This window comes from Podarcis cretensis, assembly GCF_951804945.1.
Source record: "Podarcis cretensis genome assembly, chromosome: 10".
Lineage (NCBI taxonomy): Eukaryota > Metazoa > Chordata > Lepidosauria > Squamata > Lacertidae > Podarcis > Podarcis cretensis.
The window spans coordinates 479,255-491,631 of NC_137179.1; the positions used below are offsets into that span (position 1 = coordinate 479,255).

The 12,377-nt window shown below is 48.9% G+C and overlaps 3 protein-coding genes across 15 annotated transcripts in view; 1 reads left to right on the forward strand and 2 right to left on the reverse strand.

Annotated features, from left to right (window-relative positions):
• Positions 1-12,377, forward strand: part of LOC307224976 (uncharacterized protein) — a gene marked incomplete at its 5' end in the record, with an annotated part of 128,027 nt that overhangs the window by 58,080 nt on the left and 57,570 nt on the right. The gene's annotated exons all lie outside the window — the stretch shown is intronic.
• The window catches only part of LOC307225007 (uncharacterized protein), a 74,430-nt gene that overhangs the window by 17,005 nt on the left and 45,048 nt on the right, over positions 1-12,377 (reverse strand). For 2 of the 6 annotated variants that reach the window (XM_079992574.1, XM_079992569.1), the window contains exon 1: positions 9,085-9,278. The exons of 3 other annotated variants lie outside the window; for them this stretch is intronic. The gene's annotated coding sequence lies outside the window, so the exon portion shown is untranslated. Of the gene's footprint in view, positions 1-7,749; positions 7,771-9,084; positions 9,279-12,377 lie in introns of those variants that run through there. One more of the 6 variants, XM_079992575.1, reaches the window with a different exon arrangement.
• LOC307225037 (uncharacterized protein) overlaps positions 2,639-12,377 on the reverse strand; it is a 155,562-nt gene continuing 145,823 nt past the window's right edge. Inside the window, exons 4-7 of one of the 4 annotated variants that reach the window (XM_079992694.1) lie at positions 8,077-8,249; positions 6,452-6,590; positions 3,046-5,312; positions 2,639-2,920 (exon numbers count right to left, since the gene is read on the reverse strand). In XM_079992694.1, coding sequence (XP_079848820.1) covers positions 3,531-5,189 — 1,659 coding nt within the window. In that variant the 5' untranslated portion in view covers positions 5,190-5,312; positions 6,452-6,590; positions 8,077-8,249 and the 3' untranslated portion in view covers positions 2,639-2,920; positions 3,046-3,530. Of the gene's footprint in view, positions 5,313-6,451; positions 6,591-8,071; positions 8,250-12,377 lie in introns of all 4 variants that reach the window. The other 3 variants (XM_079992693.1, XM_079992695.1, XM_079992696.1) reach the window with 3 other exon arrangements.

Genomic DNA, 12,377 nt, shown 5'->3' on the forward strand with positions numbered 1-12,377 from the left:
TCAAATTCCAGCCTACGCATGCACTTATGCACACACACTTGTCGGGAACATGTTCTCTTTTATCCAGACCAGATAACTGCCAGCATTTAAAGGTGTAGTAGAAAGACGATAGAGAACAGGATGGAAGATGTTTAAGATACACTTGGAGTGCCATCTTCCCCCCGTCTGCTCAGTCCGGTGCAGAATACACCCAGGGAAGTGGAGTCAGGGGTTGGTTAGGACTGCAACATTATTTATGCGTTGGGATTCGGCTGCAGAACTGCAGAGTTTACTAAGCACACTTGCGGGGGGAAACTCTACACTAGCGTCCATCTGGCATACTTCTGGGCAAACATATGCAGGGTTTTATTGCAGGGTCTTCTGCAGTTTAGCCCTAAACTGAGGACGCCAAGAATTTTGGTTTGCTCCTTGGCGTATTGAGCTCCAAATTGCTGCTTGACTTCTCATGAAGCAAAGCTGCGACAAAGAACACTTGCCTCAAGGAAGACGGAGCTCACGCCCACCTAGCAATATGCTTGCCCTGACGAAGCTAGAAGGTGCTGGTCCCCCCCCCAAAAAAAATATTCATTGGTTTTCTCTTGTAATTTTGTTGTTGTTTAGTCATTTAGTCGTTTAGTCGTGTCCGACTCTTCGTGGCTCCATGGACCAGAGCACGCCAGGCTCTTATAATACATAAACATAAACACAGAAAAGAACATTACATTTAACACAACATAAAAACTTAACAATAAAAATGCAAAAGATAAAAGAAGAATTTTTCTTCTTCTTATTCCCTGGTATATTTACATTGCTAGAAGACTTCCTCGACACCTTCCAATCTGAATTTCATCATAACACATATTTAGCAGTTCCCAATTTCATATTTATAACATCAATATCCTCTTTCATTACAAACTTCTTATCCCTACTTCCAATTGTAATCCATAATAATCATTATTATTGATCTTTCTCTATCTCTTAGCCTCATCTGTTACTTCTAGGAGTTTCTTATTTTATCTTATAGCTTACCGCTTGCGAAATCTTCAGCTCCTGCTTTCAATTACGACAGACAAGGCACGGGAGCCCTGCTTGGGAGGGGGGGGCACATGAGGGCAACCTGACAGACAGAGCAACTCGGGAGGCAGAAGCTCAAGTGCACCCCCCCCCAGCAGCCAACTCTGCCCCCTCACTTGTTAGCTCGCCTGCCTCCGTTCCGCCCCGTCCTCTTCACTGCCTGCCTCCTCCAGCCGAGAGCGGAGTGGCAAAGCGTGGGCACTGGGGCAGCCTGCCCTCACCACCACGGTTCACCTCTGTGCAGCAGAGTAAATCCACACCCCAATTAAATACCGAATCATAATACTTCAATAAAAAAATAAAAAAACAAGAATAAAAAAGATCAAATTATAGTCCATATTGTATTTATTAATTTCTTGGGCCTCCCCACAGTCTGGATCTCTGGAGCAGATCTCAACATCTTAGTCCTGCTTCTCCTTGTGCTTTCCATATTTTCCACATTTTGTTTCCATTTTTCCACATCTCGATATTTGTTGTTTAGTGGTGTCCGCCTCTTCGTGACCCCCTGGACCAGAGCACGCCAGGCCTTCCTGTCTTCCACTGCCTCCTGCAGTTTGGTCAAACTCATGCTGGTAGCTTTGAGAACACTGTCCCACCACCTCGTCCTCTGTTGTCCCCTTCTCCTTGCGCCCTCCATCTTTCCCAACATCAGGGTCTTTTCCAGGGAGTCTTCTCTTCTCATCAGGTGGCCAAAGTATTGGAGCCTCAGCTTCACGATCTGTCTTTCCAGTGAACACTCAAGATTTTTTTGGAAAATCAATAAAATTTATTAAAAATAAAATAAAATCTACACCCCAGGATATTTCCCCTATCACCTCTTTTCCACCTGAGCCTCACCCCCATACCTAAAACCCAGACATCCTGCAGTGTGCCAGGATTGTGACTCCTGCCCTCAGCAAACAAAATAGCTCCCCCCCCCGATGCTTAGGTGCCCTGAGGGCTGTGCAGGACCCCCAATCCTTGAAATGAAAAAGGGAGGGGCTCAGAAAACCTGAAGGGAGCAGGTGGGGAGGGGCTGCACAGGATCCAGAAGCTCCTTCACGCTGATTCCCCCCCCCCATGAAGTTCCTTTAAGACCCCACATTGCAGGGGGCAGCCTCACCTGCAGCGAAACAAAATGCAGCTGCCCTGGACGAGTGGAGGCAGGCTGGGGGGCACCGTGGGGACCCCATAAATGTGCCCCTAGAAGAAATGTGTCCCCTCTGTTGAAGGCAGCCCTCCTTCTGAAACACCAAGAGAGTAAACGGACAGTCTCTGAATGGAGAGGAGCAGAAAGCAGAGTCCCCTCAAGATTAGTATTGGGACCTGCGGCTTTTCAACTTGTTCATAAATGATCTAGACTTAGGAGGGAGCAGGGAGGGGGCAAAGTTTGCTGATGGCAGTAAATTGTCCTGGGGTTCAAGAGTGAAGGTGGTTCCCCCAGGAGACTTCCCTGATACCTGCAGGCCCTCCTTCCCCCTCTTGAAATTAGGCTTTGGGGAAAATATCCCATTCAATTTCAGTATTCCAAGTTTTCTTCAGAACGCGCAGGGCAGGAGGCAGCGATAAAGTTCTGGTGAAGAAGCAGTGCTTGGAGATCATGCGGTGGGGGGGGTGACAGAGTTTGGTGCAAAAACCAAAGGTACTTTCATCTAAAATTATACTCACCATTGTGAGATGTTGCCTTCATTATTTCATTATTATAATGTTTTACATATAAACACCAGAACTTCACATATACCTCATGCTGTTAGGAATGATTTCCTGCTGAGTTCATTGCTCAGAGTGGACTCTGAGAGGAAGACGTCCCACACTCCATACATCTAAATGGGTTCTTCCATGTGAGAGTCCCTAGATGTTCCTTAATCACTCCATTATAAATAAAGAACTTTTTGCAATCTTTTCATTTAAACAGCTTCTCCCCATTGAGTTTGTTGATGGTTTGAAGGGTTTCAACTCTTAAAGTTCTTTCTGTCCATAAGTCTGTTGATTATGAACTTCCACTGAGTGAACCTCTATCTACTTTCCTGATATTTATATGGTTTGTCTTTTGTGTGGGTTTGTTGACAAAAAACAAGGGTTCCACTCTGACTGAAGCTCCTTCCACAGTCCATACCTTTAAATGGTTTCTCCCCTGTGTATCTGCTGATGTTTTCTAAGATTTCCACTCTGAGTGAAGTATTTACTGTACTCCATACATTAAAATGCTTTCTCCCCTGTTTGAGTCTGTTGATGTTTCCTAAGACATCCACTATTACTAAAACTCTTTTCACACTCCATACATTGAAATGGTTTCTCCCCTGTGTATGTCCGTTGATGTGTTCTAAGCTTTCCATTATCACCAAAGGTCTTTCCGCACTCCATACATTTAAATAGTTTCTTACCTATGTGAGTCTGTTGATGTATTCTCAGGTTTCCACTATAACTGAAGCTCTTTCCACACTCCACACATGTAAATGGTTTCTCTCCTGTATGAGTCTGTTGATGTGATCTAAGGCTTATATTACAATGGAAACTCTTTCCACACTGTGCGTCTGTTGATGTTTTTTAAGTGTTCCACTATAAATGAAGCTCTTTCCACATTCCATACATTTATATGGTTTCACCCCTGTGTGAGTCTGTTGATGTCTTCTAAGGCTTCCACTATTACTAAAACTCTTTTCACACTCCATACATTGAAATGGTTTCTCCCCGGTGTGTGTCCGTTGATGTGTTCTAAGGCTTGTATTACAACGGAAACTCTTTCCACACTCCATACATTTACATGGTTTTTCTCCTGTGTGAGTCCGTTGGTGTATATAGAGGTGTCCACTCTGACTGAAGCTCTTTCCACACTCGATGCATTTAAATGGTTTCTCCCCTGTATGAGTCCGTTGATGTGATCTAAGGCTTGCATTACAACGGAAACTCTTTCCACACTCCAGACATGTAAATGATTTCTCCCCTGTGTGAGTCTTTTGATGTTTTTTAAGTGTTCCACTCTGACTGAACTCTTTTCCACATTCCATACATTCATATGGTTTCTCCCCTGTGTGAGCCGGTTGATGCGATCTAAGGCTTCCACGATCACGAAAACACTTTCCACACTCCATACATTGAAATGGTTTCTCCCCTGTGTGGGCCCGTTGATGTGATCTAAGGCTTCCACTATCACGAAAACACCTTCCACACTCCATGCATTTATATGGTTTCTCCCCTGTGTGAGTCCGTTGGTGTGATCTAAGCTCTCCACTCTGACTGAAGCTCTTTCCACACTCCATGCATGTAAATGGTTTCTCCCCTGTGTGAGTCTGCTGATGTCTTCTAAGGTTTCCACTATAACTGAAGCTCTTTCCACACTCCATACATTTAAATGGTTTCTCCCCTGTGTGAGTCCGTTGATGTGATTTAAGGCTTGTATTAAAAAGGAAACTCTTTCCACACTCGATACATTTAAATGTTTTCTCCCCTATGTGAGTCCGTTGATGGTTCCTAAGGTTTCCATTATCACTAAAGCTCTTACCACACTCCATGCATTTAAATGGTTTCTCCCCAGTGTGAGTCCGTTGATGGTTCCTAAGGCTTCCATTTTCACTAAAGCTCTTTCCACACTCCATGCATTTAAATGGTTTCTCCCCAGTGTGAGTCCGTTGATGGTTCCTAAGGCTTCCACTATCACTAAAGCTCTTTTCACACTCCATACACTGAAACGGTTTCTCCCCTGTGTGAGTCCGTTGATGTTGTCTAAGGTGTCCACTCTGACTGAAGCTCTTTCCACAATCCATACATTTAAATGGTTTCTCCCCTGTGTGAGTCCGTTGATGTTGTCTAAGGTGTCCACTATGACTGAATCTCTTTCCACACTCCATGCATTTAAATGGTTTCTCCCCTGTGTGAGTCTGCTGATGATTTCTAAGGTTTCCACTCTGATTGAAGCTCTTTCCACACTCCATGCATTTATATGGTTTCTCCCCTGTGTGAGTCCGTTTGTGCAATTTAAGGTTTCCACTCTGACTGAAGTTCTTCCCACACTCCCTGCACTTAAAACATTTTCTCTCTGTGTGAGTCCGCTGGTGTGTTCTAAGTTTTGCATTGAAAGAGAAGCTCTTTCCGCACTCCATACTTTTAAATGGGTTCTTTATTTTTTGTGTTCGTTGATGTGAACTATGTGTGCTCATTCAGTGAAGCATATTCCACATTTCACACATTTTAATGGCTATTCCTAATGAAACGAAAGGTGCCCTGTCCCCTGCAATTCTGTCTTCTCCACCACCTTTTCCAGAGTGGACAGAAAGGAAATCCTGTTTGGGTTTTAAGAAAGAGAACACAGGGGAAAAAGGATACATCAACCGCCATTAGCACCTTATTTCAACATCTCCTACATTCTCCCATGTCCTACCGATATTCCCAATTTTTAGGAAATGAAAATGGTATGATGTCAAATGGTAGTAATGCATCAACCTTTCATAATCCTAACTCATCTTTAATAACACAGCATGACCTTGGAATACTGTTGTCCTGTGGGAAATCCTTTCAAATCAAGTGGTTGCCCCCATTTCCATCTCTAGTTCTTCATGAATCACCTGCATAGTCCCGCTGACCTCAGGAGAACTATATGGACCATTTTGGGAGACCCAGGTCTACATCTCTTCCAGGGACTGTGGTCTGGGTCAGTCAGAGAACTAGTGACAAGGCTTGGTACTTGGGGTCAGCTGAACGGGTGTTCAGTGATGCTCCTGTTCTTGGAGATGGACCTCTGTCTGCGTGCCTCACATTGCATGGAGAGAGCAGGAGAAGCAGAAGGAAAGCAGCTGGCAAATGGGAATCCTAGGCGGAAACACCCACCCCCATTGCTCCTTATAATAATGATGTGCTGCCTGATCCTCTGCTTGTCTTCTGATAGAGGACTATCCTAATCTGGCACTGAAAAGCAGGATATTCAAGGCAAGGAGATGACTGTAGTTAATGGTAGGTGGCCATATTAGTCTGACACAGTTGAAGTAAAAAAGTAAAAAAATAGTCCAGTAGCACCTTAGGGACCAACTAAGTTTGTTCTAGGTATAAGCTTTTGTGTGCATGCCCACTTCTTCATATAGTGGAGGGTAGTGGGAGATGGTAGTAGGAGTACCCTTCTGAGAAAAACCCCACCCCACCCTCCCATGATATTTAAGGGTCTGGTGACATCAGTGTCAGTGTATCTGAAGAAGTGTGCATGCAGACCAAAGCTTATACTCAGGACAATCTTAGTTGCTCTCTAAGGTGCTACTGGACTATTTTTTAATTTTTTATATCAACTGTGTCAGACCAACACAGCTACCTACCTGAATCTAGAAGTCATGGGGTGTTGGGGAGCTGTAGTTCTCCTTTGGTGGGGGACATGTCCTGCACCTCCTGGGGTCATTTTTCCACCCTTGGTCCCCACCCTGCACTCAGCTCTCACCTGTGGCTTCCAGAAGCTGTCAGCATGCAACAGGGGTTCAAGCAACGGCTTCAACCGGCCGGCTAAACCAGGTGAGGAAAGCTGATGGGTCTCAAATCCTTGGGGGGCTGGGCAATTCTGCTGCACCTGAAGTCAAGCCCTGGTGGATGGAGAGGAGGAGAAGAACAGTGAATCCCACAGTCCAGAAGGCAGATTCTGCCCGTGCGGAAGAGGAAAGTGAAGGGCAGATGGGGCACGTCCACCTGGAGGCTTGTTATCTAGTCCCAGGGTTACTCTGACCTTGAATTATATATGAATTACAGTATTGAAATGCGCCTGCTCCCACTTCATATTCTGCTATTACTCTACTCTGCTTGGCTGTTGCTTACTTGAGTGCTGTTTTGGTTTGCAAAGTCAGGGTTTTACTGTGAGTTACATTTTTGCTATTTTTTGGATCCTGTCATGCTTATCTGTCTTCAGTAATAAAATTCACAGCTGAATTATTTTTTTGCTGCCTCTGTGTTTTTTCCTACTCTGCTAACTATACATTGATCATTATGGAGGAGCAAGATCTGCAACTTCTAGCCCTCAACAGCCTCGGCCCTGTGGACCTGAAGGAGCATCTTCATCCCCATCACTCATTCCAGACAGGGAGGTCCGCCTCTGAGGGTCTTCTGCTGGTTCCCTTGCTGTTAGAAGTGAAGTTTCAGGGAACAAGAAAGAGGGTCTCCTGCCCCATGGAATGCCTTCCCTTCAGAGGGCAAGGAAACAGGCAACCACCTGACATTTAGAAGACAGCTGTATCAGGAGGTTTTTAATGTTGGATGTTTTACTGTCTTGTATATGTACTGCAGGGACGCGGGTGGCATTGTGGGTTAAAGCACAGAGCCTAGGGCTTGCCGATCAGAAGGTCAGCAGTTCAAATCCCCACAACGGGGTGAGCTCCCGTTGCTCGGTCCCAGCTCCTGCCAACCTAGCAGTTCAAAAGCACGTCAAAGTGCAAGTAGGTACGGCTCCGGCGGGAAGGTAAATGGCGTTTCCGTGCGCTGCTCTGGTTTGCTGGAAGCAGCTTAGTCATGCTGGCCACATGACCCGGAAGCTGTACACCGGCTCCCTCGGCCAATAAAGCAAGATGAGCGCCGCAACCCCAGAGTCGGCCACGACAGGACATAATGGTCAGGGGTCCCTTTACCTTTACCTATATGAACTGTAAGCTGCCCAGAGTGGCTGGGGGAAGATACTAATACTATAACGTCTTCAGTGGTACCTCGGGTTACAGGCGCTTCAGGTTACAGACTCTGCTAAGCCAGAAATAGTACCTTTTGTTAAGAACTTTGCTTCAGGATGAGAACAGAAATCGCGCGGCGGCAGCAGGAGGCCCCATTAGCTAAAGTGGTACCACTGGTTAAGAACAGTTTCAGGTTAATAATGGACCTCCAGAACGAATTCAGTTCTTAATCCAAGGTAACACTGTACTATTATTATTACCATGTGATTTTTTGTAGTTAATTTGGAATTCGTACTGCAATATTAGCTTATGAAATGTTATGGGTGGAGAAAATCACAGGGTTGCCATAAACTATAATCCCACCCAGGAACTCTCATTCACATACAGTCTGTAAATTTGGGAAGGTCACACACCTCACCTGTGCTAATACTGGCAGTCTTTGGCCTGCACAGGCACACCTGGTGTGTAGAGCCTCCAGCCCCAGGCACTGTCTATCATGAAAATGGCTCCTTTGACTGGGAAGATTCATGCAGTCGCTGTCATCGGATGCTGATGGGTTGTATCTCAGCTTGTCAGTCACTCTGACATTGCCTTCAAAGAATAAGAGGAACAGAAATGCTTTTGAGGTGCAACTTCTGTATCACCTGTTTCTGATGACAGGTGTACATTATCCTCATCCTCAGCGGAAAAGACGATAAAGATGGAAGCCTGAGAGAGAGGAAAAGGTTTCTGGCTGCTTCCTGGGTGGGATTGTGGAAACCAAGAGCCGCTTCTGAGAAGGCCTCCCCCCTCCCCTCTTCCTCTGGGGATTTCCTCTCCTCTCCAGGGGACCAGTGGGTGGACTGGGCAGAATGGCTGTGTCTGGACAGGGCAGGGGCTTATGGGGTGAAAGGAGGATGGAGCTTGTAGGAAGGAAGGGTGGGGGGACTGGACCCCCCACTTTCCAGGGATCCCTCTCTGGTCGCCTTGAAGGGGGGGGCATTCCTGGGCGGGAGGGATAAGCCAAGGCGGCCCCTCCGGAGAGTCCCCAAGGAAGCCACGAGGGAGACCCCCCCCAAGACTGGTCTTTCTCTCTCCCCCCCCCCCGCCCAGTGCTGCCCTTCCCTGACCCCCTCCCTCTCCCATCCCGGAGTCTTCTCTGCACCCAGAGGCCCCCTTGGCTCACCCCTCGCCGTGCGCCCCCCATCTCTCCGTCCCTATTGCCCCCCCCGACGAGATGGGGAGGGACAGGGGGGTCTCTATCCCGGCGCCTCCCGCAACCCTTAGCCCTTTCCTGGCCCCCCAGGGAGTCCTCGTGGGTGGGCGCCCCATCTCCGCCCCTTCGCAGCACGCGTGCCGGGATCCAGGCCCCACGGAGGGCGCTTGGGGGAGCTGGAGGGGTCTCTGGGTCCTCTTCTCCCCTCTCCCCTCTCCGCGACCCCTTTACCTCTTTCTCCTCGCTCCCGATTCTCCTTTCCTGCAACATCCACTGGGGGGGTCCCCTGCCTCCTCCCTCCCCTTTCCGAAAGCGCCCCCCCCTAGAGCTGTGGGGCAGAGCAGCAATCCGGAGTGGAAGCTCCACTTCCGGGAGAAAAAGGGAGGGTGGGGGGCCGGCTCCCCCCCCAATCCTGGAGCAGAAGCCGGATTGGAGGAGGAGGAGGATGAGCCATGTATTGGGGGAGGGATTTGGGATGGTGGGGGCGGGATGAGAGGAGGATGTGCCGGGAGGGGAGGGGAGGGATTGAGGGGGGGATCAGGAGAGCGGGGGAGGGGCTGATCCCGACAATCCAACAGCGAAGTCACAAAATGAGTTCTGCATGGAAATCAGATCAGACTCCGAGTTCGTGTTTTGGCAACATGACAAGTCTGTCTGTCCGTCGGGATCCCTGAGGATTCCTGCTCGCTGCCTTTTCCGGGCCAGCCGGAGAGATCACTGGAAAGGGCGGATTTCTTGACTCCAGAATCCAGCATCGCAGACCCCTTTCATTCAGGCCTAGAGATCTGCTCTTTGGACCAGTCTGCTTGGTCAGACAGGGCTGCTGTTTTGCTCTCCTTACTATTTCAGCTCAGGTTTTCCTGGCAGAAGTTCTATTTCATCCAGAAATGGGTGGATTCATTGAGGAAACGGGACTACGTTGCAAAGAGGCAAATGTGTATACTTTGTTACCACCCAGTGAGTTGTGTTGCAAAGGCCATTTGCAGAAAGGCTCCAGTTGTATCACCTGCGGCTACATGCTGGAGTTTTGGTCTTTTTGCGAATTGTGTCTGTGTAAATGCACTTATCCCCGTGCATTTATAATGGCAAGACATTAAATCCCATGAGATCCACAAGCACCAAAACCATAAGCCCACATACGCTTCATGCTCTGGCACGGGGTGGTGTAGCAGGCGGAGGCATGGTTGGCACGTGTCCTGGGGGCATGGCTCACCCCTCTTCCTCCGCCAGTGGTTCCCCCCCCCCAATGTTTAAGGTAAAGGGACCCCTCACCATTAGGTCCAGTCGTGGTCGACTCTGGGGTTGCGGCTCTCATCTCGCTTTATTGGCCGAGGGAGCCGGCATACAGCTTCCGGGTCATGTGGCCAGCATGACTAAACCAGAGCAGCGCACGGAAACGCCATTTACCTTCCCGCCAGAGCGGTACCTATTTATCTACTTGCACATTGTGCTTTCAAACTGCTAGGTTGGCAGGAGCAGGGACCAAGTGACGGGAGCTCACCCTGTTTCGGGGATTTGAACTGCTGACCTTCTGATAGGCAAGTCCTAGGCTTTGTGGTTTAACCCACAGCACCACCCATGTCCCTCCCACAATGTTTACATTGCAAAAACCTCCCCTCCCCACCCCACGCCATGAGCTTAAATCCCTCCGTGTTTTAGGTATTGGTGCTGTTCAAACCAGGAATGGAGGGGGGCAGCTAAACGACCCCCCCGAAAATCCCAGCTCCCCACCCCAGCCTCTGACTCAGGCCAGGACAAGGACCGGGGACACAGGCCCCGTCCAGGCACAAGAGCCAAGAGGCTCAGAAAAGCAGCTGATACAATTGCAGCCAGAAGCTTGAATTGGACTGTTTCCTCTGACTATCCAATACAGTGGTACCTCAGGTTAAGTACATAATTCGTTCTCATCCTGAAGCAAAGTTCTTAACCTGGAGCACTATTTCTGGGTTAGCGGAGTCTGTAACCTGAAGTGTATAGAAAGCCATAGAAACGTTAAATAATCGCCAAAATTCAACGGTCTGACCAATATCCTTAGTTCCAATGGCTAATGACTCTTTTGGGATTGGGGGATCCAGGGCTCCCCCTGACTCCATAATCCCTTATGAGGCAGGAGGCGATCAAGGGCAGCACATGCCCCAGGCAGAAATCCATCGGGATGGTGCAAGCCCACTCACCACAGCAAGGTGATGATCCAGCGAGTGAGCCCATTTCCCATAATACTCTTCCAACAGAATCATTGATAAATCACAGATATGTCACAAAGCAGGAGTCTTTGGAATTTAGAAATTTGCTGTGAAACAAAAACCAGCTGCCCTGGCAGAGTGGAGCCAGGCTGGGATGGACCGTGGGGACCCCAGAAATGCGTCCCTAGAAGAAATGCACCTCCCCCCTTCTCTGGTGCTCACGTGCTGCCCTGCTTGGCCCCTGGGAGGACAGGGGCCCCTTGGGCCTGATCCTGCAGGGCTCACCTGACGCTCTGATGCAAGTGAACCCCCCTTTGTCCTTCAGGGAGAACAGGGTCTCCCAAACTTGGGTCTCCAGCTGCTTTTGGACTACAGCTCCCATCATCCCTAGCTAGCAAGACCAGTGGTCAGGGATGATGGCTATTGTAGTCATGCCCTCCAGGTGGCTCTGGCAAGTGAGCCCAGCTGCGTGTGACCAGGGTGGGGTGATTCCTTCCTGGATTCCGGAAGTGGCCATCGCCTTTGAGTATAGGGGTCACTGACTCTATTCCTCCAACCAGAGTGAGTGTGGGGCTTCCTTGCCCACTTCCATTCAGCTGAAGGCCGTAAATTGTTCAGAGTTGCTCAAACAAAGAGGGATTGCAAGGAGCTCCGAAAAGATCTCTCCAAACAGGCTGAATGGGCAATAAGTACAGTTCATTGTCAACAAGATTAAAGGGATGCATGTTGAGACAAAAAGACACAAACACCTGTTAATATCATGTGCAGGATCATGGGGTCTGAACAGGGTTTCTTTGTGTGCTCCAGGAGACCAGGGGAGAGGGGAGCTGGTCACAGCAGGAGGGGGGGGGAGTCTCCCTGGGTGCTTCAGCAGCCGGCCTCCTCTGGGTCTCCTGGCCCCCTCCTCTCCTCCCTCTGAGCCTAAATTGCTCTCTGCCCCAGCCTCTTCCTGCTCACCAAACCTTGTTTCCTCCTCAGCTTGCAACATCTCCCCTTCCGGTCTGCACCCTTTTCTCCCTCTTTTTGCTCATTGCCATCCCACCACCAGTCCCTGGTGGTGCCTCCCCCCCCCCCTGCACCCAGCCAGTCCATGACAACAACAGCAGCCACAGCACTGTGGGCCTCTGGTAGGAAAACTCTCTAGCAGCATGACTGAATAAAAACTTCTGGGACTATGGGAAAGTACTGTCTTCCCCAAACCCCAGAAAAAGCAGGAGCTCTGGGGTTGCCCCGTGGGGTTCGTGAGTGAAGATGAGCCCCCCAGGAGACTTCCCTAGTCCCTGCAGCCCCTCCATTCCCCTCTTGCAATTAGGCTTGGGGGGGATCACCCATTAACTTACA